The sequence below is a fragment of the Bactrocera dorsalis genome, chromosome 2, assembly GCF_023373825.1.
Source record: "Bactrocera dorsalis isolate Fly_Bdor chromosome 2, ASM2337382v1, whole genome shotgun sequence".
NCBI lineage: Eukaryota > Metazoa > Arthropoda > Insecta > Diptera > Tephritidae > Bactrocera > Bactrocera dorsalis.
In genome coordinates, this window is record NC_064304.1 from 43,070,477 (window position 1) to 43,093,588 (window position 23,112).

General features: G+C 36.3%; 2 protein-coding genes across 13 annotated transcripts in view; one reads left to right on the forward strand and one right to left on the reverse strand.

The window, feature by feature from the left end:
* Nucleotides 1-23,112, forward strand: part of LOC105233453 (RYamide receptor) — a 349,078-nt gene that overhangs the window by 162,749 nt on the left and 163,217 nt on the right. For all 12 annotated transcript variants that reach the window (XR_007421727.1, XR_007421728.1, XR_007421729.1 and 9 more), the window contains one exon: nucleotides 12,877-14,754. Coding sequence is in view for 8 of the 12 variants with exons in the window: in XM_049448427.1 (XP_049304384.1) it covers nucleotides 13,871-14,754 (884 nt within the window). In the remaining 4 variants the exon portion in view is untranslated. The remainder of the gene's footprint in view (nucleotides 1-12,876; nucleotides 14,755-23,112) is intronic.
* Nucleotides 690-2,360, reverse strand: LOC105233455 (phospholipase A1 VesT1.02-like). Its single transcript, XM_011215548.4, has 3 exons — nucleotides 1,972-2,360; nucleotides 1,625-1,898; nucleotides 690-1,565 (listed from the first exon to the last, which is right to left on the reverse strand). Exons 1-3 carry the CDS (start codon nucleotides 2,009-2,011, stop codon nucleotides 836-838), a joined length of 1,044 nt encoding a protein of 347 aa, XP_011213850.2. The 5' UTR covers nucleotides 2,012-2,360; the 3' UTR covers nucleotides 690-835.

Here is a 23,112-nt window from a genome sequence, read left to right on the forward strand (position 1 = left end):
TCTTTAAAATAAAGGAAATCGGTCTATGCTGTATATTGGAGGCTCATGTAATTCATAGACCCATTCATGAACAACAGTATGTAATCTTTTACAACACATAAACTAAAATATTTTAAATTAAATATATTGTGGCAAAAAAGTACCCGAAAATCGGAAATAAAACCAAAATATTTAATTATTGATTAATATTTATTTTGTCGCCTTCAAAGTAATCCCCACCAGATTCAATATACCTATGTTAACGTTTACTCCAGTCCTGGAAACACCTTTCATAACAACTTTTTGGGATGGCCAAAAAGGATCCAGGAAAATATGTAAATTTTATTTAAATAAAATTCCTACACTTTGTTCGCTTATTTCTGTATAAAGTAGGCACAAGTCTGTATACCATCCTGGGACAAATTGTATAAAGTTTTTTCCGATATACGAGTATTCATTGCGCATTTTCGTTTAAATCGTTTCGTTGTGCGGTGTCATGACCGTCCTTCAATTCTTTCACTGAATTGAAACTGTGAAACTTGAATCTTCTGCTGCTTCTCTCAAGCAATTGGTTTTCAACATAATGTTTGGCAGGTGGGCGCGGTTAATATCCGACTTGACATATTTTCACATTGTAAAAGTATTGTTGGAAGAAAATGTTTCCAGCAAGTTTGGTTGCGTTAGCTTCATGAATTTTAAAGATAGGTACATAAAATTTATTGGAGGCTTGCTCGCACCAACTTTATTTATTTTTCTAATAATACAACGCTTTTTTGTTTCTATATTTTTATTTTTTGTTCTTAAAAACAGAACTTTAGATCTTATAAATATACGTATATATAAATATTTTACACGTTTAAACATCATCGAAGCCATAAGGTGAAGAACTATGCACAGGTACATAATAATCACCGGTCGCCACATAAGCATTCGCATTCGTCACTGTACCCATTTTCACACCACTGTAAAAGCTGTCGCATTTATTGTTCACTGCTTTCTTATAGTCATCACAACGCATACTGGAGAAGTTATCACGAGCTACCGCCTCAGCGTAGTAAGAACAGGAGCATTCATGACTGCAGGCACCAGTTACATCTAAAGGACAACCAGGTTGGCTCTTACCACCGTTCGGGTAGAATGCGCCCTTACCGATTGGTTTGAGGAAACCCAATGTACCACCGTTGGTCTGAATGGACTCGACATAATTGGCATCGTTGGCATTCAAACGTTTTTTGGGTTTGTTGTAACTGAAGAGTGGTAAAGCGGGATCCAAACCGACTATAGTGTGCAGCAAGCCCTTCTTAGTATTCTTACCCGCATAACCGGCTACATGAGCACCCAAACTGTGGCCGATCACTACTGTTTCCTCCAAACTCATCGCAAAGCTCTCAACCAAATAGTTAATCATGCTGGCCACCTTTTCTCCAGTCTTTGCTACAGCAGCAACAGAAGAGGCATAGTCGACAGAACGTGCGCGTGCCCAATCTACAATGATCACATTGTACTTTCCACGTGCCAACCAAGCTGCACAAATATCCTTATTCATACCGGCGGTGTAGCTCTGTATCCAACCATGTATAACGAACCTGTAGTGAAATGTAAATGTTATGTTCATCTAGAGATACTGGATCAGCGTAATGCATACCTAGTTGGATTGCTAGCATCGAATTCGGATTCGGATATGGATTTGAAGCTTTCTGTAATCTTTTGTCCTTTTGACGGATTTCTGTTTGTGTACAAGTAGAAAGTCACTGGCACTGGTAACAGACGACTCTGCATTTCTTCCTGTTTCTCCAATTCATCTAGCATTTGTTCACCCTCTTCGATAGAAACCCAAATGAAAGAGCCATTAGCCTGGGGCACATACCAACCATTCTCTCCGTTTATACGTTCCTCTTCAGGAATGGGCACGGCAGCGACTAAAACGATATTTATATGAGTCTTGTTGGTTTCTATTTCTTTCAGTAATTTCTGTAAAGATAGTGTAAATACCTGTTAGAGCGCAAACCGCCAAAATCACCAGCACTTTCATTGTTTAAGTTTAATGTTCTACTAATGGTCTTTTGGGGAAAGTAAGACGATTTATATACACTCGGAAACTTTGATATTTAAGTGCGATTCACGATTGCATTAGATAAAAATTGTTAACTCATTCCATTAAATCCGTTATAAGAAATGCTCAAATTATTGATTACGTAGAAAAATATAGCATTATGTTTAGTATAACTGCGTTGCTTTCAACACATGCATTAACAAAATTATCAGATAAGCGTTAAATGTTTCTGCGAAGTTGTCGATGCACTGGGCTGGTTGTAGTCGGATCGCATTTTTAAGCCATATCAAAGACATGCAAGATAATTCGGTGCACCAAATTTGATGAAAATTGGTCGTGGAACTTCTTTGATATTAGCTTTAGTTGTTCCATGCCCATTATCCAATTTTTAGAACGATAAGCAGATTTACAATTAGAGTTTTTATCTTAATTTTTTGTTTGGTTAAAGTAGTGTTAGTAGTTATAATTTTTAGGTCAGTTGCATTTTATTGATGCGGCAGTGAACCGATTCCGAATAGAAGTTGTCGAAAAATAGATTTAATACAAAAATTTAGTTCTTTGGGCAAAAATTATGCCAATGTCTTAAATATTATTAGTTGCTCACCCACAATAGCACGTAATGCCATCGATTACCAATCAAGTGATAAATATTGTGGGAAGCTCGTCCCATGTTAATTGGCGCAGATTTTAGGTTCCCTCTTTTTGAGGATTAGCAGAGCGCATTTAAGTCCCAGTCATCGGGCATGCTTTCATCCGATCATATCTTGAAAAGAAGCTGATGCATGGACCTCGGCAGTTCTTCGTCCGTATTTGAATAGCTCGGCCATCCATCGGCTTTGTTACTCTTAAGACGGGTAATTGCTGTTCGAACTTCATCATAGTCGGAAAACGTTTGGCGAATCGGATTCGCCTTCTCTAGACGTTTCACTATCACTGCGATTCAGCTGGCTGAAGAAGTGTTCCCTCCATCTCTCAACATCAGCCACTAGATTACCCTTTGAGGCCTACAAGAGTATGCACAGGTCTGCAAACCTTCTGTTAGTCGCCGCATCTTTTCGTAGAACTTTCCAGCATCACTATTGTCGGCGAGCTGCACAAGCTCTTTATACTCCCCCATCAGAAATTTGCGGTCCGATGTCAAGTGCACTCTAACCCGTTTGTCCATTGAAATTCGTCCTAAATTTTGAAATTATTATATTAATTATATTAATATTTTTTTTATGAAACTGATATCATATACTTTTTTAACAGTTCCACTTTTACGTTTGCGCACTACTACGAATTTGATCGCAACTGTCCCGATATCTCAATTTTTACTCAAGTTATCGGTGGCACGGACAAATGGAATTCGCGTCTTATTCCTGATTGTGTTGATATGTGGAACTCTTTATTTAAAAACAAGCGTGAGAAAACAACCCCATTACAATAATATTTTATTTTATTTTATTTCATTTCATTTCATTTCATTTCATTTCATTTTATTTTATATTATATTATATTATTTTATTTTATTTTATTTTATTTTATTTTATTTTATTTTATTTTATTTTATTTTATTTTATTTTATTTTATTTTATTTTATTTTATTTTATTTTATTTTATTTTATTTTATTTTATTTTATTTTATTTTATTTTATTTTTTTTTTTGTTTTATTTTATTATATTTTCAAACTGCGGAAACCTTGCATTGAAATTCAGTTAAACCTGACATTAAATGCAAAACGTTAAAGTATAATTTTAGGCGCTATGGGGCGTGTGATAAAAATTTTATAAAATGTCTTATCTCTGTGTCGACAGTTATGATAATGAGTTGACGCACAAAAGGAGGCAGGGCACTTGCTTTTTATCAGTCTGCTGCGAAAGCACTTTATGGTACACTTACATAAATATCGCTTTAAATGAGTATGAGTACATATGTACTTACACAATAGATGTAGAGATGCCTAAAATAATGTCAGCATAGACAGCCATTCAAACATATACATATACATATGTATACATGTTGACAATTGCAATGAATGTATATGTTGCTACTGTGATGAATACTTTACTTAAATGTTTTGTCGTGCACCAATACTTGTGCAAATACACTCATATATACGATATAAGCTTATGAATTGAAAGAAGGAAAGCGGTATGTGTATATACTCAGAGAAAAATTCCATGTGTAAATTTCATAACTTTCTGTGGCTTACGCCTTGTGAGTGTTGATGACTGTTCAGGCATTTATAATATCACACCAACAAACACATGTACTATATATATACATATATTTGCTTTTGGATGTGGAAGAATTTTAAATTTTTGTTATGTAAAGCTTGTAGAGTTTGAAAACGTGGTTGTGGCTACATTAATAGCCGACTCATTTGCTTTTCACCCACAAATACGCGTATTCTCTTTCTTCCTATTCTACCTCTCCAACATTAGAATAGCTTAGACAAAGAAAATTGAAGCAAAATATTTAATTATGCAAACAGCGTAGTGATTTTTTTTTCCTGGAAAATTACATTTGCAAACTGTTTAAAATGTTTTAAAAGATTTTTCCTTATTCATGGTTTTTATATCTCCTCTTTAACACTCAGTGTGCTGTGTTTTTAAGCAGATTCAAAGATATACTACAGATACTTCTTAATCTAAGTATCGTACTTTTAAAAGAGTCTCCATATTTATCGGCTTTGTGATAGGTATGTAGGTAATGGCTTAAGTCAAATATGCACAGTTTGTTCGATAACTTTAAACTTTTGAAGTAAATTTCTTATTGTCACTCTCATAGAAATCCTCGTCCCTACCGGGATCCACGATTTTCACAAGTCTTTCTGAGAGGAATTTTTCACCAAAATAATGATATTAAAGCGAAATAGGTAGTAATTTCAAGTATAAGAACCCGCCAACTAAGCTCTTGAAGCTTTTAGCGAATCAATATCCATGTTTGTGGTCTGGCGATGTCCTGATGAAACATAGTTCCTATATCATTAGCCAAACCGGCACTGTAGAAGAATAAAAGTTTGCCAAAATTCGATTTATAAATCAACACAGAAGACAACTCATTCCGATACCATTTTTCTAAAACCATTAGCATTCTACATCTAAATTGGTCTCTCACTTCTATTCACATGGTCAAATTGTTGGCAGTGCAATTCCGAATCAGCATTAGGATCAGAACCATAAACACTATTCACACCTTTAAATTCGCCTTCACTGAAAGATAACTCTAAAATGAAGCAAATTTCATCTTTGTTGATGTCTATCTTTGATTCGTGCTCAAACAAATCTTATCTTTCGTACCCTTGCGATCGGGCGACAAGAGATAGTGGTTATTAAAGATAGCAGACTAAAGGTTTTACTAACTGTCTATAAAATACAAATTTGTAGTCAAGAGAAATCGTGCGAATAGTTGATTTGCCTTGTTAATATGGTTGAAGACGAGATAATATTAAAACATCATACATTTACCCGAATTGATTAAGATTTAAGAGTTAAGATAAAGAGATAAGTGGAAAAAGTATTCTCAGGAGCACCACGATCACAATCTAGTTAGTCAAATCCAACCATTCTAAGCAATATACAGAAAAACAGAATTTTATCACGAATGAATGATTTACTTTAATCGACAATGAATTTGGTCAATACAGCTGAGACTCTACCAAAAGATTAGATCGTGTATGGGTTTGAGTATGCGGAAGTCGGGGCAACGTGGGTTTTGCGCGAGGTCGCAATCAACCAAAAATCTCTTTTTTACTATTCTCAGACTTCAATAGAAGACAGAGAACAATTTATATGCAGAACGCTAATGGTTTTAGAAAAATGGTATCGGAATGAGTCGTCTTCTATGTTGATTTATAAATCAAATTTTGGGAAAATTTTATTCTTCTACAGTGTGGATCTCAAAGGATTCGTCGTTAGATTTCATTGATTCCACATTCATCAGGGAACACACTGATAGAATTATGTACTATGTTGTGATTAGTCAGTTTATTTCTGTACTACCAATACAATCCTAAAATTCAAGTCCCTCCCGGTTACTTAAACCCTACTGCCATTAGTATACATTAAAGAACAAACGCTAACGTCATCTCCACCGATGCTATATGACCTTTAACAGGTGAATAATGGTTTCAAAAATCTTTAAAATGGTACGTCTGACATATTTTCTATTCTGTGCGCTGAACGTGATCTGTTCGGTCGAATATTATCCAGTAATCAATGCTGAGTCTCAAGATGGGTGAGATTGTGTTGCGAAAAGTGCGCTCAACAGCAAACATACATTTTTTACAGAACCCATCCCATATTGAGTGGAAGCTGCTATATATATACATATATATACATATGTGTTTAATTTTACCGAGATCAGTTGATATCCTGTGTTGCTTTGTATTATGTTCTTTTCTAGCATATCCTGAAAGTATGTGATGTCCGTGCGCAACTTCTAGGCATTCTTTTCTATAATATTTCCCCCTTTTTTCCTTACAAACTTCGTAGATATCTAGAGTGGGACTTCCCTTTAAGTTAGAGAGATATTTAATATTTTCAATAAATAAATTGACCACCAATACCTCAGGACATCCAAATCATGCATGGGCATTTATTCGCTGCTTCAGACGTCAGAAGGTGCATTCAGATATAAATAACGCAAAAACAAAAACAAATTACAAAAAGCCACTTCAATTTTATTAATGTTTTATTAAGTGGAAATTTCATTTCCGAAGATATGGCCGCGCAAATTCTCCCAAGAGAATGAGCCACCCAAAGTAGAAATGAAAAATTAAAAGCAATCGGCTTAGTGTGTATTTCAGATCGACTCACCGGCGTGTGCAAAAGTAGTAGTGCAACAAACACGCTAATAAAATAATAAAAGAATAAGTTGTAAAATGCGAAATTGAAAACGCATAAACAAAGTGTTTACACACACACTTAAAAATAATGGAAAATAAAAGCACAACGCACCAATTGATAGACAAACCCAACTTGCGCACACACACACAGGCAAGAGAGTGTACTAAGTTCGAGCTGCCAAATCCCCTTGGCGGGACCGCAGTCAAGCTGAAAATGTGTTTGACAGCAGCGCCAAAATCTACGTCAAATTGTCGAAACTTGTGGTCGTGCTTTCGTATTACCAGTAATTGGCTGCGTAAGTAACGTTGATGCTCATCTTTGTTGTGTGAAATGCGGCGAAAGTCGCTTTACCTTTTTCAGTATTTCGCACGAAAGCAATTTCCTTTCTTCTTTCAAAATGCTCGCTCGCTGCCCTTGTCTATTTATATCCCTTGCATTAGTGTGTCGTGTTTCAAGTCTTTGTATGTATGGGTATGTGTGTTTATGGGCGTTCCCAGGTTATAAAGATAAGGTAGGTTGGATTTCAGATCAAATGAAAAAATATACACTCTCTGAAGTCAATATAAATTCATATACATATAAACAACTTACATATACTGTATACGTTACATATAGTTACTATATACTTGCAAAAGAGAATTACCGAAAGAAACTACTTTGTTTCAGGGAATGAGAAGAAAATATTATAAATGACAATTGAAAATAGCAGAAAAGTTATTGCGTGGCCACACAGAAGTACCGCTAAAAAGTACGAATGTACACAAAACTGACACTTAGTCAACAAAAATTTATTGAACAATGAATTATAGATTGAATTGAAACCTGAACAAGTAAGGAAGAACTAAGTTTGGGTGTGACCGCACATTTCATACTCTTGCAACTTGCCAGGTTCAAAGTTAAGGAAATTCTGTCAGGTTCAAAAGGTTTGTAAGTGTTATGGGGTTTAGGGCAAGTTTTCACCCGAGTTTATATATTTTACGCACGAAGATGCACTGTTATTAAGGAAATACGCACTTTCAATTTTTTTTAAATAAATCACACATTTGCCGATGAATAAAGAATAAAGTCAATTGTAAGTTCGAAATCTTTCAATTAGGTATATGGGGGCAAGGAGAATTATCAGTCCGATTCAACCCATACATACAGATATTCTACTATTAGAAAGGGACTGTCTCTGAATTTGTATGATATATTTCACAGATTGATTTTCGTTAAAAAGTTCGCAAATTGTAACTCGGATACCGAATACGAGGGGACTTGAATGGTTTAGGTCTGATTTGGTCAATTTTTGGATATAAGGTAATCTACTTAAAACGCGTTATTCATGCAAAATTTTATCACGATATATTTACTGGGCCTTGATTTGAATTCTGGAAAGTGAAAATTCAGAAGAAATTTAAAGTTGGGTTATATGGGAAGTAGTAGTGCTATAAAATTTATTGCCTCTGGACTATTTATTCATTGATTTATCTCGCTCTTAATAGCTATTAACGGAAATGTTACATGGAGAGTGGACGAGGTTTTAACCCGATTTCATCGAATTTAACAGTGTCGGTGAGGGTGCCTAAGGAATTTGCTCTGAGCGAATTTAAAAATTGCGGCTTCAGTGGTTAGGAGATATGTACATAAAACGTTTTAAAGAGCGATGCCGCGCACTTTTTTAATTTTTGTTCCAAAATGTGCCACTTACTACTGCGATACCCTGTGCCAAATTAAAGTTTTATATTTTAATTTAGTACTTTAAACGATTTTGTTTAATAGCGTCTTGTGGGCGTGGCAGTGGATCATTTACGTCCATCTAAGAACCCGTCTTTACTTTTTTCCCAAAAAACACACTTTTACCGAAATTATCGCTTATTCAAACGGACGGACGGATATACAGTTACTCGGATCTCAATTATATATATATATATATATATATAACCCTATATTAACTCGATCATTTTAGGTAATACAAACAGCCGTTAGGTGAACAAAACTGTTATGCCCTGTAGCAACATATTGCAAGAGTTTAAAAAATAGTTGCACATTGAGGGCATTGGAGCTATTATACCTTTCAAAAGTAAAAAAAAATTCTGTAAAAGAACTTCATTTTGGTCAATTAGCTTGTATGGCAGCGTATAGTGTTCTGATATGGGGGTTTCAATAAATGAGCAGCTTCTTAGGCATAAAAGAGCATATGCAAAATAACAAATAAATATTTGAAATTTTGAATATTTGAGGGACCCGTTTGCGACAGATAGTCAGACTGAAAGACAAATGGGTCTTTTATACATATTTTTATGGGGTCTCGACTTATCTTTCTGGTTGTTACCAATTTCTTGTCAAACTTAATATACTGTTCGTGGTATAAAAATATGCATGGAAATATATATACTACTGTGATCAAAAAGTAATCAAATCAATCAATCATCAGTTTCAACATCTTTTAAAAGAGCTACGGTCCAATAAAACGCACTTTTGATAACGCTTTTGCCATTCCTCGAAGCAGTCGGAATTTTCCAGCACCTTTTTCTATTCGACTTTTATCTCATTAATCATGTCGAAACGGTGTCACGGTATTGTTCTTTGAGTTTGTTGAATAGTCCGAAGTCGCACACGGAGGTAAATCAGGCAAATACGGTGGTTTTGGAACGTTATCAGTCGAGATTTTGGCAAAAAGTCACGAAAAACTAAGGAATATATAATTTGGTGCTTATCGTAATAAAGGAACCAGGAGTTGTTCATTTCAGACGAATAGCTTAATCCACAAGCCGCATAACACTCAATTCTCGGTCGAAAGTCTGGCCCGGCGTAAGGAACTCACAGCGCATGATACCACGATAATCGCTTCACCATAGTACGAGTAGGAATTTAATAAGGAGTTTTATAAGCTTGCTTTTAAAAGCGGCCACTCTTTTGGAAGAAAATAAACAAATTGTTTTCGAGTATACAATTTTGGTCAACCGTTCTTGAAGGCATATTTATTACGGTTTAAAATCTATGAATTGCAACAAGATTCTTCACCTTTTGCATTTATCTCAATTTAATTATATTTATCAATATATATTGAGATACAAATTATTTGACCGTAAGGCTAAGTTTCATATTCCAACTGAATCGGCGTACTTTTAGGATTTTTATGCTTCTTATATGTTTTCGTTTCTTTCAATTTTCAGTCTATTTAGCTTTAACTTAAAATTAATGAAGAGAACTATGTTTATAAATAGTTTGACAATTCTTGGGAGCTTCTCCGTTTATTAATTAAGTAAATACCTTTGAACCTACTGAGGTCATGTCAATATGATTGCTATCGTGTGGTCGTAGACAGTGTTCATAGCTGTTGTGTAAAGTGTTTTACCAGAGAGCATATTTACAGGTGTGATGGCTTTACATGCAATGCATGTCATCATGCATACATATTTACATATGAATGTAAACAACTAGCATGTGCGTTTCACCCTCAGAGTGCTTGTTGTTTACTAATTTGGTATGGAGTCAACTAACGTCTCAGCTGTCACACAGCCAATCAAACAGGCAGACAACGTTTGTGCTCTCAAACGGCCCCTGGGGATGAATTCACCTGTCGACCGTGTGTTTTCGCTTGCGAAATATTTGGGTTGCCTGTTTATTAACACTAAATAAGACGTCGACGTTCATTTAACGCTGCCAGTTAATGCTAAAAGGTAGCAGGTTGGCTTAAGAAATAATAATGTAAGCTCTACTTAGTGCGGTGGAAATTGTAAGCAGTCAATTTTGTGGAAGATTTAGATTATTGGTGTTCCATATGTGGGTATGTGTGGATGTGATATGGTCAAAATTCCGGCGTTAAATACAAAAACTGCAGTTTAAAGTGTTACAAAATCTTAGCAAAATTTTGATAAATGGTATAAATGTATACATATGTATATGCTTATACAAACGTCTACCTTAGAACCAGCATCAACACAAACAACAACGTCTGCCTTGAAATCCAAGGCAGAATCACTCTTTCGAACGGGTGCTACCTTGGACTGAGTAGACAATTGAAAATTATGTCTCTCATCATTCCCGTACCGCTATATGGAGGAGATGGACAACAACATCATCTGATGAGTTTTTTGCGCATTGGCGAGGGTGAATACTGCAGTTGATGGAACAATGAGCTGTACGAGATATACGGCGACATTGACATAGTTTAGCGAATCAATAGACAGCGGTTGCGCAGGGCTAAGTCATGTTGTCCGCATGGAAGAGAACACTACAGCTTTTAAGGTTTTCTATTCGATAACCGCCGGTAAAAGCAAGGGAAGAGGAAGACCTCTACTCTGTTGAGAAGATCAGTCGGTAAGGACTTTGCTGCACTTGGTATCTTGAAAAGAACAAACGACAGGGGCGCTGTTGTTAACTCGGCTATAACCTCGTGAGCGGTGTCTACGCCAGTAAAGATGAAGATATACATATACGAATATATACATGTAAATAAAAATTGAGAAAAAATATATATAAAGATAAACTACATAATATTCCTAATACATAATAACCACGCGAATTACAACAAACTCAGATAAACTTACTCCGCATTTTATCGATCTCACCTTTCCTCCATTCCCGCTGCATTTAGTCAAACATAAATCTGCTATTGGTATTTCACCTTCGTCTCTCTTTTTAACTAGCCATTCAATTAACTCAATAAACCTTCTTTAATGACCATTAGTTATAGCCGAGCGCCAAGAAATATGCAACGGCTGAGATAATAAACTCACAGTAGACACAATAAATTGTTGGTAACACTCTGTGCTATCTATTACCGGCTAAAAGTAATTAATAATGCACAAAAGTATGCAACGGTATTGAGCGGAGCTTGTACTGGCATTCGTGTTGCAAAGAAACGCAAGTCAAGTGATTAACCACAGTGGTGAATTAAAGTGCCGAAGTAAAATTATGAAATCGAGTTAAATCAACCGAATCATATTCATACATACATATATTGAATATCTTCTTCTGGTTATAGTTTATCGTCAAGCTAAAAATTAATAAAATCAGGCCTTTATGCCGCATATATCGGTTCAATGGATGAGTTATTTTCCTAAAACGGCAACCTTTTTTTTACCTTTCTAATATAGAAATTTCCAACGCCCGAAGATATTTCCACGGCCGCGCACAGCGATGAGACACATTTCTGGGTCAAAGGCAAAATTGCGGTATTTGGCACAAAGAGCAATCTGAAGAAATTCAAGAGCTGCCATTTCAGAAAAAATAACGCTTTGGTGTGGTTTGTGGGTTGGTGAAATCATCGGTTCACATTTCTTCAAAAATGATGCCGGTGAAAACGTATCAATGGATTTATTGATTCGGTGAGCAGAAAATTTCACATTTTGTGACAGTCGATTGGTCACCAAGACCGTGTGATATCACACCGTTAGACTTTTTTCTGTGGAGATATATAAATATATATAAAATATAAAGTCCAAAATCTATGCGGACAATCTCGCTTCAATTCAGGCCATAGAGCAAAACATCACGCGTGTCGTTCACAAGTTACCAGTCGAAATGCTCGAACGAGTCGTCGAAAATTGGACGCAGCCGCGGCCAAAGTTTGAGAGAGATAATCTTTAAAAAAGAAATGCCAAATAATGTTCTTTCGATTGATAATAATCATTCTCCATTAAATTTGAAGTTTCTGTGTTTTTTCTTTAAAAAAGTAGGGTTTCAGTATTGATGCGAGTTGTGTGGCTTAACCTGTAATAATTCCAAGACTCCTTCAATTATCGATAAAATATGTGTATTCCATGTATGACCATCAATCTGCCAAATACTTTGTATTCACACCCTCATTCAATTGGAAAGCATTCGTAGATTACTAAAAGGCACGCTAACACTTTTTAGATTTATTTGAGGTCAATATGTGCGAAAAGTGTGAATTTGTTCGAAATTTCAATATTTATGATCATTTAAACCCGTAACCCATTTTTCATACGAATTAAAACAAAAATTTATAGCGCCTTTTATTCACTCCATTTGTAAAAATAATAAATCTTTGCTAATTGCAGGTGTCAAGCTCCACTGGCATATGTGTGGGTGGCTCGACCTACTGGAACCATAAATCATAGAGAAACTCAACGTAACCTATACTCAAATACTAGGAAATTGAATTCGACTTTAGTAAGCAAAAAGCGAAGGCAGTAATACGAGCGTCGAAATGAGCAGCAACTTTCGTCTGTTGTCGATGAATGGCAGAGCCAGCCAGCGGAAACTGAAATTGTGATGTGGTAACTAACCGAAATTGCCAACAGGAATTGCCACTACACGACCGAAACGAATACACAAACTTTTCTTAGCAACAAAGTGTGGCAAGTACACCGGCACTCCTGCACACATACACGGCGGTTGAAAAGTTAACGAGTTGGTTATTGTTGTAACAACGTAAGTGAGTGCATATGTGCAGTTGGCATTACAAAGTTGGCAAACAAAATGAAAGAACTAACTGAGCACAGCAACAAAGCGAGTGTGTGCAAATAAGATGTGAGTGGAAGTGCTGAGTGTTTGCGGCTTTTTTCACTCACAAGTGTCGCGGTTGTGTCAAATAACTCGCTGCGAGCGCAAGTGTTGCAAGTTCTATGCGAAAGTACCAAGAAATCTGTGTTGCAAGCTGTCTGACAGCCGCTACGCCAGTCAACTTAATGTTATGCAATAGTTGTAGGGAGCCCTTATGAGCAAAAGTATGCGAGCAGCCAGAATTCGTTTAAATAAGCTACACAAAAACAATAGTGAGGGTCATAAGTTTTCTTCAGTGGCATGTGGCAAGCACAACATACACTAAGAAAATATATGCACGCACATATAATTAAGCTTATAAATTCTGCTTAATCGCGCACAAGTGGCAACTCCCCGGGCAACCATAAATTACGAGAGCTGGGTCACTGTGGCATGAAATTTAATAACGGTAACGGCGGCAACGAGTCATAAACAAAGGTGTCTTTACACAATTACAAATATACACACATACCTACACACCCTGACATATACTTTAACTTAAAGCACAGCATGGAGTCTTTCATACGCGAGTATGCGGTGCGCAGCATCCTGCCACATTTGCACAACTCCGGCGGCGCACTGCAACGCTACGTGCGCTATGCTGTCGAAGACGCAGTCGCAAGTATGCCCAGCAGCAACAGCGCTGGCAGCAGCGGCAGCCACAACGACAGCCTACTTCCCGGCCTAACCAAGGACAGCGGCGATAGCGCCGAGAGCGCCAATGATTATTACTTTATTACATCGGCATCCGCACAGCAATTGCTCAACGACAGTGAGAGTGTCGTGGCGGCGACTACCGCAACATCCGCGGAGCTGGTGGCACGGTCGCCGCTCACGTACAATGAAAGCAGCTACGCCATCGCTGATAGTGCTTCGGTGCAGGTGTTATCAACGCTTACTGCGACTATGAGAACTATTGGCGAGTTCGCGGCCAACTCGGCAACGGCTGCTGTGACCGCAACGACGCCGGCGGCGGGTGAGCTGAATATGACCGCCGAAATGTGTGATGACTCAGCTGAGGATGTGTCCGCGCTGTCGACGGCCTACTTCAAGACCATCGTCTATCTGTTGTACATTCCGATATTTATATTTGCGCTGCTGGGCAACGGCACCGTTTGCTATATTGTGCAGTCGACGCCACGCATGCGCACCGTTACCAATTATTTTATAGCCAATTTGGCGGTCGGTGATATATTAATGTCGCTCTTTTGTGTGCCCTTTTCGTTTGTGTCCATTTTCATTTTGAAACATTGGCCTTTCGGCACGGTGCTGTGTAATTTGGTGAATTACTCGCAGGCGGTGTCGGTGTTGGTGAGCGCGTACACGCTGGTCGCAATTAGTATTGATCGTTATTTGGCGATTATGCGGCCACTGCGACCGCGTATAACGAAAAGGTAAGCTGATAGTGATAAAAATATATTAATTATTGAGTGCATAACTGGTCAATTGAAAAGTCCCCGGCCAACCATAGTAAAGCTCGTTTTTTTATTCAACATAGTTCCATTCAAGGGTGATGGACTGATTATAGCAACCACCTTTTCGATACAATTTTTGTAGAACTATTTGACATTTGTTTTAAGATATACCTCTGTTTCGAAGATCACCTTTTCATTCGACGAAAGTTTCTTCCCAGCGAGCATTCTTTTGAGATCTGAGGACAGGAAGTAGTATGATCTACAGAATACGCTGGTAGCGGAAGCAATTCAAAGCTCAAATCTTGGATTTTTGCCATTGTTTTCAGAGACTTCTGACACGGTGCTTGGTTTTGTTGAAACGGCACTTTCTTTTTCTTCGAATGCGGTAATTTTTGGGCGATTTCGTCCTTCTAATGGTCTAATAACGCGACATAAATATCTATGTTGACGATTCTCCTTTTTCAAGTAATAAATAAAAATTATTCCTTGCGCATTCCAAAATACAGACACCATAACCTTGCCAGTCGACTGTTGGGTTTTGCGTTTTGATCATTTGCAGTGCACTCTCAGCACAGTCGATTAGATTTTGGAGTGAAATGATGGAGCCATGTTTTCTTCATTGCCACATATTGACGCAAAACCTCGGGTTTGTTACGCTTGACCATCTCCAAACTTTGTTACGAATCATCTCATTCTTGTTGTTGTAGCGGCATAATTTTGCCGAGTTGACAGTCCTTGATTGGTTAAAAAATCAGGGTCTGTTTCGGTAACGTAGACCCGACTGTCTTGCGAACGGATAGATCATCAACTCGTTGTTGTTTTTGGTCAGAAGTGAGCTCGCGCGGCACCCACTTACAAAAATTCAAATTCACAGTTGCTTTACTCAAAATGATATCATTTACAAATTAATGATCGAACAGCGGTGAAGTTTATACTTACGCCATTTGAAGGCTAGTTCTAAGTAAAGATCAGATGGATTCAATTTTAGTACCGCCATAGACAAATGTGTCCGGGCGGGGACTATTCAACTGACCTGTTATGTGGAGATATTTCATATTTATTAAGATATCGTTAAATTTATAAGTTAATTTAATTTAATCCAATTAGCTTAAAAACTATTGGCTATTTCCGATAATTCATTCAAGACTAAAGTTGTTCGATGACATTAAAAGGTCCAAGTTAATTCGATAATAATTTTGATATTTTTTCGAAAATATATTGATCCCGCGATTACAAATATTTTTGTATTAAGAGCCGATATTAAGAAGATAAAAGGATGTGGCGAGCAGTTACGCCGTTTCAATTACCGAAATAACAGGTGGGCCTAAGCCCCCTGTCAAACGATGTTATATCGTATATAGTGTAGCTTAGTCTTAAACGAACATAACTTTTACAAGTGACAATATTATAGGGGATGAAACTATCTTTATGAGAGAATTCAGGTATTGTCTTTTAAATGCCTTGGCAAGGTGAAATATTCTTGACACTTGTTGTTGTTTTATTTTATGGATTGTTAAAGGGATTTTTGTAAAAGTGATTATCGAATGGCTAGTCCGCTCGTATTAAATGCACTTTAAGGGGTGTTATTGTGTATATTTATGAATCTCTAAACAGAAAGTTTAACAAAATATTGTAGAATAGAAAAATGAACTCAACTGGGAGACTTAATGAAATATACTGAATATATATATCAATATATTAGCGATACAAGGCTTAGGCCAAGGTTTGAACCGATTCGATTCATGTTTAGCACTAAACCATACTACATTGAAGAAATCTATTCTTAATGGATAAAAATGTCGAACAACGAGTTTGTTTAAAATTTTGTATTTCTACTCAATTTTTGTATGCGGAATTGTTGCGAATGTTGGAACATGCTTGCTTTCCGCAAGCCTACGAGTGGTACAAAGAAGGCAAGAGAGCGCGACATCTCCCGCAAGTCCGTTCAAATAATTTTGGTGGTTCGCTGAAGGTCATCCCAATCGTGGCATCTTAAGAGTAATATTTAATGCCTCTGACGAATTTCCTTATTGAGTTACCGATTGTTTACGTATTTTAACATAACCATTATATGGGTTATCATCTTATTTCACATATTTTCGCAAGCACTAGAAAAGCTTTGTCAGCAAACTTTGTTTGTTGAAGAAGCTTTAGTAGTTTGTGAGGTTTGTACATTAGATTAGTGGAATGACGGCAATTTTTCAAAAATTTTCCATTCAAAGATGTAATTGCCGAATGCCATTCCTTCTACTAAATTTCAGTTTTGTATCCGATCGATATATTCATCCAATCATAAAAAGTATTAATTTCAATAAAGCTTTACTTTTTACGCTGTACAAAGCTTTAACAATATCTTATTTGTGATACAAACCCTTTTGGTGGACAAAACTACCTTACAATTCTAGGAAACATTGCGTATACGCAACGTTGGAAGTAACAATAGTCAGTTGTTATTGTTACTCAGCATGCCATTCGTGTTAGAAATGTATTGTCAATAATGGGTTCTCGCTATTCAAGAAGTAGTTCTGTTTTGTTTTTATTATTCAGTTGGTTCTAGAACGTTGAGCTAATAGCATAGATAACTTGATACGAGACTCTTTGGTTCGAGAGAGAGCTGTCAAAACTCGCATTTTTTATAACATTTGCCAATGATGCCACTGCTGCAAAATATTAGCTTGGGTATTTAATAAATTATACAAAACACTAAATCAAACACTTTGAAAACGCATACATATATACATAAATGCTAAAATGCAAAATCATTAATAATTTACATAAACATTTATTTTGCCAAAATATGTTCGCACAGTTCAATGAAATTTCATTTCACACTAATTTCGTCAAGTAATTATAGCGCTGCTCTTCTGGCATCCCGCCTTTTTCATTAACTGCTGGTTGACGGCACCCTGATTGTGTTTTGTTGCCAGCTCAGAAAACAGATCAGGGTGCCCTGCCAGCTGACAAGCGAGAGAGCAAGAAAAGAGATTCTGATCAAATTACTCGTATCTAAGCTAATAGTATCACATAGTAATTTCTAAAAAAACGTTAAGTGAGTGTACACAAATCCGTAAATAATAAGCGAAGTATTATGGATTTGCAGCCATTACTATCTTCTCAAGAAATTCTGAGTACCTTAGAAGAGGAAGAGGATTTACAAGATGCCACTCAAATCGATGCCGTGTACATCTCTCGCTAGGTGATTTTGACAATATTGTATACACAGATATCGCTGGAACATATGAAATACACACCGATTCACCCGCAGAGCCTGAAAACGCTCAAGGTGAGCTCGGTCCTTCAACATCGAAGAAGCCAAGACTGTCAAAGGAGTCACCAAAATGAGTTCCAGACTGGAAAAAAGAACATCCGACCTACATGAATTGTCCTACAAGTGATGAAACAGCAATGACACAAAATATTGAAGAACGTGTAGGTGGAAAAACACCTTTAAAGTATTTTCACTATTTTTTAGTGATGAAGTTTGGGAACAGATTGTATGTTTCTCGGAAAAATATGCTCGTGACCATAACCGTCATTTATTTATCCTCACGGTAGCAGAACTCAAAAGATTTTTTGTTATATTATTATTGTCTGGCTATCATTCTTTACCAGCAAGGAAATTGTACTGGTCAAAAGATGAAGACAAAAATGTATCAATTGTAAGAAATTGTAGTAGTCGGAACAAATTTGACTCTATAAAGGAAAACATTCACCTTTGTGATAATGCGGATCTGGATAAAAATGATAAATTCGGTAAATTTCGTCCTATTTTCGATGTTTTGAATCAAAAAAATAAGCAGTTTGGAATATTCTCACACTACTTGTCAATTGACGAAGAAATGGTGCCTAATTTTGGACGTCATAGTTGCAAGATGTTCATCAAAGGAAAGTCTGTAAGATTTGGATTCAAGATATGGTGCTTGTGTAGTTCAAATGGTTATCTGTATCGGTTTATTCCTTATGGCGGAAAGGATAGTAATGATAATAGAAATGATTTAGGTCTAGGAGAAAAAACTGTTCTGGACCTATTGTCTGTCATTGAAGATCCTCGCAAACATCGCATTTTTTTGATAATTTCTTTTCTTCACACAAATTATTTTGCATTCTGAAAGAGAAAGGCTATTTTGCCACTGGTACTATTCGAGAAAATCGAACAATGAATAAAACCATGGTAAATACGAAAACTCTTCAGAAAAAAAGAGCAAGGGTCATTTCAGCTTTGACCAAAAACGTGTAGTACTATTAGTTCGTTGGAATGACAAATCTGTGGTGAATGTGGCCACTAACAACGCAAAAATCGAACCATTGGTTACAGCAAAACGTTACGATAGAAAACTAAAAAAAATGGTGAATGTGCCACAGCCCCAGGTTATAGCAGATTATAATAAAAATATGGGAGGCGTCGATCTGCATGATAATGGAATTGCCAATTATAGGATTCCAGTGAGAGGGAAAAAGTGGTGGTGGCCACTGTTTATCAATTTGATAGATAGTGTTTTAGTAAACTCGTGGAAGATTTACAATCTGGCAAACAACGAGCGATCTTTGACTCAATTAAAATTTAAATCTTACGTTGCTGTTAGTTTGATGAAAACCGAAGAAGCCAAACTTTTAGATAATTCTCACTTTTTGGGTAATTCAAATAGAAATTTAGGAAGACCATCCAAAAATGCATTACCTTCCAATATTCGCTTCGGTAATACTGGTCATGTCATAGAGGAGCACGAAAATAAACGTCGAAGAAGATGTAGACAGTGTAGAAGTACAAAAATTTATATGTGTAAAAAATGTCAAATACATCTTCATGCTGATTGTTTTAAAATATTTTACTCACGCTATAGTATTAGCGTAAGTGAAATATTTTAAATGTATTTTTATGACTTGCTTGTATAATATAAGTTCAGCAATCCCAACGTTGCGTAGGCGCAAAATTTCACGGAATGAAAAATAATTATTTAATATTTTTTTTAATGATTTTCTCTTTTTTTTTATGTATTTTAAACTTAATAAACAATAAAACCATAAAATATGCATTTATTTTTACCCTTGGGAGTTAATGGGTTAAGAGCATTTTTTGTAGGCACGTCAATAGTCTGTTACCGCCAATAGGCAATACCGACATGCCTTAGGTGTCAAGGAATATACATATGTAGCACGAATTATCAAGCAATCTCCATTTTTATTCTAGTTGCATAACAAGTTCTTAGATCCGCTAAATGTATCTTCTGCACTAGTTTTTTTACTTGTATATTCAAGACATAATTTTATGTTTTAATGTTGCCCATAAGCATAAATACATATTATCATAATAAATATATTGTAGTGTCATCTGTAAGATGATAAAGTAACATATGTTCATGAATGGTCATAGAGGAACCTTAAGTACTATAAGTGGCCACTATGTTTCTTATCGAGTTCCTTTTTAAATTTTGGTTTGGTTTCTGCCACAATTCTTAAAGCTTTTATGTAGCATAATGAGCACCATTTTCTAGTGCAAATGCTCTCTAGTATTTTGCGTGCAGATTACACTTCTTAATATTTAATTAAATGTACTAATGCACTCAAGTGCGAAACAAAGATTTTTGGAATTTTTTCACACCCACGTAAAAAAACGCAATTTTTGCAATTTTAATTTACAAGTTTTTGTACCTTCGCCTGAAGCCGTCATGGGCACACCAACAGCCGTCTGCAAAGTGACGCGTAAACCTATAATAAAATTCAAAATTAAATTAATTCTCTTTACATTGTTGTGCTTCCACATTAAGTATTTATAGCAACAAGCAAGCGGAGGGTTGTAAATAAAAGAATTCCGCCGGCCCGTAATACAGTTAATATGGCCACAGCGAGGCGGAGTATGCCTGGTGTGCAGAAAGCGGGCTAATTGACAGCGCGCTTGCTGGAAAACAATTGCCACAGACGTTCCCTACAACTGAACATTGTTGTAATTTTACAATCGTGTGGTAATAAAAATTTCATATTGACACGTCTCCCAGCTGAATTTTGTTTGTTTTGCTCTACCGTCTGGATTTGAGCGCATAACAAAAATTTATGGAGACGCTAAAGCTACAAGAGAGGAGTGTAGCTTTACAAGCGCAAATATTTGCAGTAAAGCAGAAAAGAAACAGAAAACAAACTTGCCGGCAGTTAATACACAACAAACTGCTTTAAGGTTACTCATACGCCATGTAGCTCGCTCGCTAAGCCCCTACGTGACGTACACGTAAGCAAAGCAATATGAAACATTTCAATGCGTACTTTGCAGCGATATTTATGCAATCAGCTGTAAAGCGCATATTGATCAAGTTCTTATACTTAGCCGCACCCAGCCGCGTAGACATATATATTTGTTGGTATGTAGATACAAAAAATAATATAAGTTTTGTTGCAAGCACGCAAGCAAATGCTGCCCAACCGCTGCCTGCTGTTGTCGTGTATAAACTTTAACTTTTACGAGCGCATAAACCAAACATACTTATATTGACAACCATATGTTTATGTGCATATATGTGCATATATACTGTGCCCGGTATAGCTTGTGAGGTGTGCTTACGGGAAAGTAGTGCTTGGGTGTTCGTGTTAGCAGTTTATTCCTTTGCTTCTGCTGAAAGAACTTATTTCCATTATATTCGCTCTGTGCTTAGCGTTCTTTGACATTTATGACATAAGCATGTATTTGTATGTATGTACTTAGTAGTATAATATCATGGTTCAATGATTTTAACTAGCAATGCCAAAGAATTCATGAAATTTCTAAGTAGCTATTCTTAAAAGAAGTTTCGCTTAAATATTAGATGGGGTTCAGCAATTTGTACAAAAAATTACAAAATTCAAAATTATAGCAAAACTTCTTTTATATCGCTATTACTTTCCGAATGTGTGATCAAATCTTCCAATGGAGGTGACCATCATATGATGATGTTGATGACAATTTCTGGTTTTTAAAGAGGAATACAGTGCAATTAAAAAAATAGCATTTTTGTTCTCCAAAGTGTACATGGCGTTTATTAGGAAAAATATTGTAGTTTGTTTTGTTATAGCTATTATAGCTTCACATCTTTGGTGACAACCTGCAAATAAATTTTCTGCATCTTTCATAGAAAGCGACCCTCAGGAATGTTGGAATAACTGCACGAAATCTGTTGTTGACGTTAAATATTTTCTTGATATTTTGGCTATCATTAAAACCCGAAGATTGGATTAACTGTGATGGTCATACAGAAAGCTTAACACTACTATAAATTTAAAATAACTAAAGTAATGTAAACCAGACTATTTAAACTGCGTCTATATGGTAAAAAAGCAGTGGTAATTGTAAGAAATAATTGTTAATTTGATCCTTTGATCCTGAGCAAAATTCAATATCAATTGCGATATTTGAATATGGCGTCAGATCAGAGAAGTTTGACTTGAACGTTTTTATACTCTGAACAGGGTAAATTGAGTTTCCCACGATGTTTCTAACACCAAAAAGACGTCGGAGTCAATATCTACTGCTGGCAAACATTAGTAAAACTTTTTAATTTAAATTTCGCGCGAAAACCCATTCGTGGCATTATTTTTTTTTTCCAAGTTTGTATGACTGTCAGTTCCATCTGTGCCAAATGCCACATCAAAATAATAATTGGTATTTAGTACAGGCTTGTCTTTCTGAAGTACATAAAGTACATTCGGCGATTTTTACGATGAGTTCAATTATTCAACAAAGAAGTTCCATTTAATTTTGTGTGCGGAAAAACCTTCAGTGGTTTTGATTGGTATAAATTACATATATAAAGAGCGAAGAGAACGCGTTGGCGGCGAACCACTTCCAGGACGGTCATCAACATCAACTGATGATCAACATGTTAATAAAATAAAAAAGTTTGTGTTTGAGAATCGATGATTAACAGTGAGAGATCTTACTTGCATCATTGGAATGCCGACATAATCAGTTAAAACCATTTGAAAGATCATTTTCGCCTGTGAAAACACGATTGGTTCCAAAATCACAAAATTCTTTCGAAAAATAGCGTCGCGTTAATGCGAAACAATGCTTTCTGACCACCAGGATATTATTAAACGTATTATTACTGGCGATGAGACTTGGATCGATGCTTACAACTTGGAAACATACACTCAATCGGCCGAATATCGTGGCAAAGCTGAGCCGACGCCGAAAAAACCACGTCAAATTCAGGCCGAAAATCAAGGTTATGTTGGCAGTTTTCTTCGATCTTTCGACCGGCCAAAATGTCAGGAAGGAATACTGTTTGAGGGTTATGCAACCTTTGCGTGAAGTTATTCGTAAAAAAATGTTGCAATTATGGGCCGACAACTCTTGATTTTGCATCACGATAT

Bases quoted from the DNA above. Each gene is read 5' to 3' on its own strand.
- LOC105233455 (XM_011215548.4), bottom strand. From the start codon at position 2,011: ATGAAAGTGCTGGTGATTTTGGCGGTTTGCGCTCTAACAG. The intron at 1,899-1,971 runs GTATTTACACTA...ATATCGTTTTAG, and splicing joins GGCGGTTTGCGCTCTAACAG to TCGCTGCCGTGCCCATTCCT. The intron at 1,566-1,624 runs GTATGCATTACG...ATTTCACTACAG, and splicing joins GATGCTAGCAATCCAACTAG to GTTCGTTATACATGGTTGGA.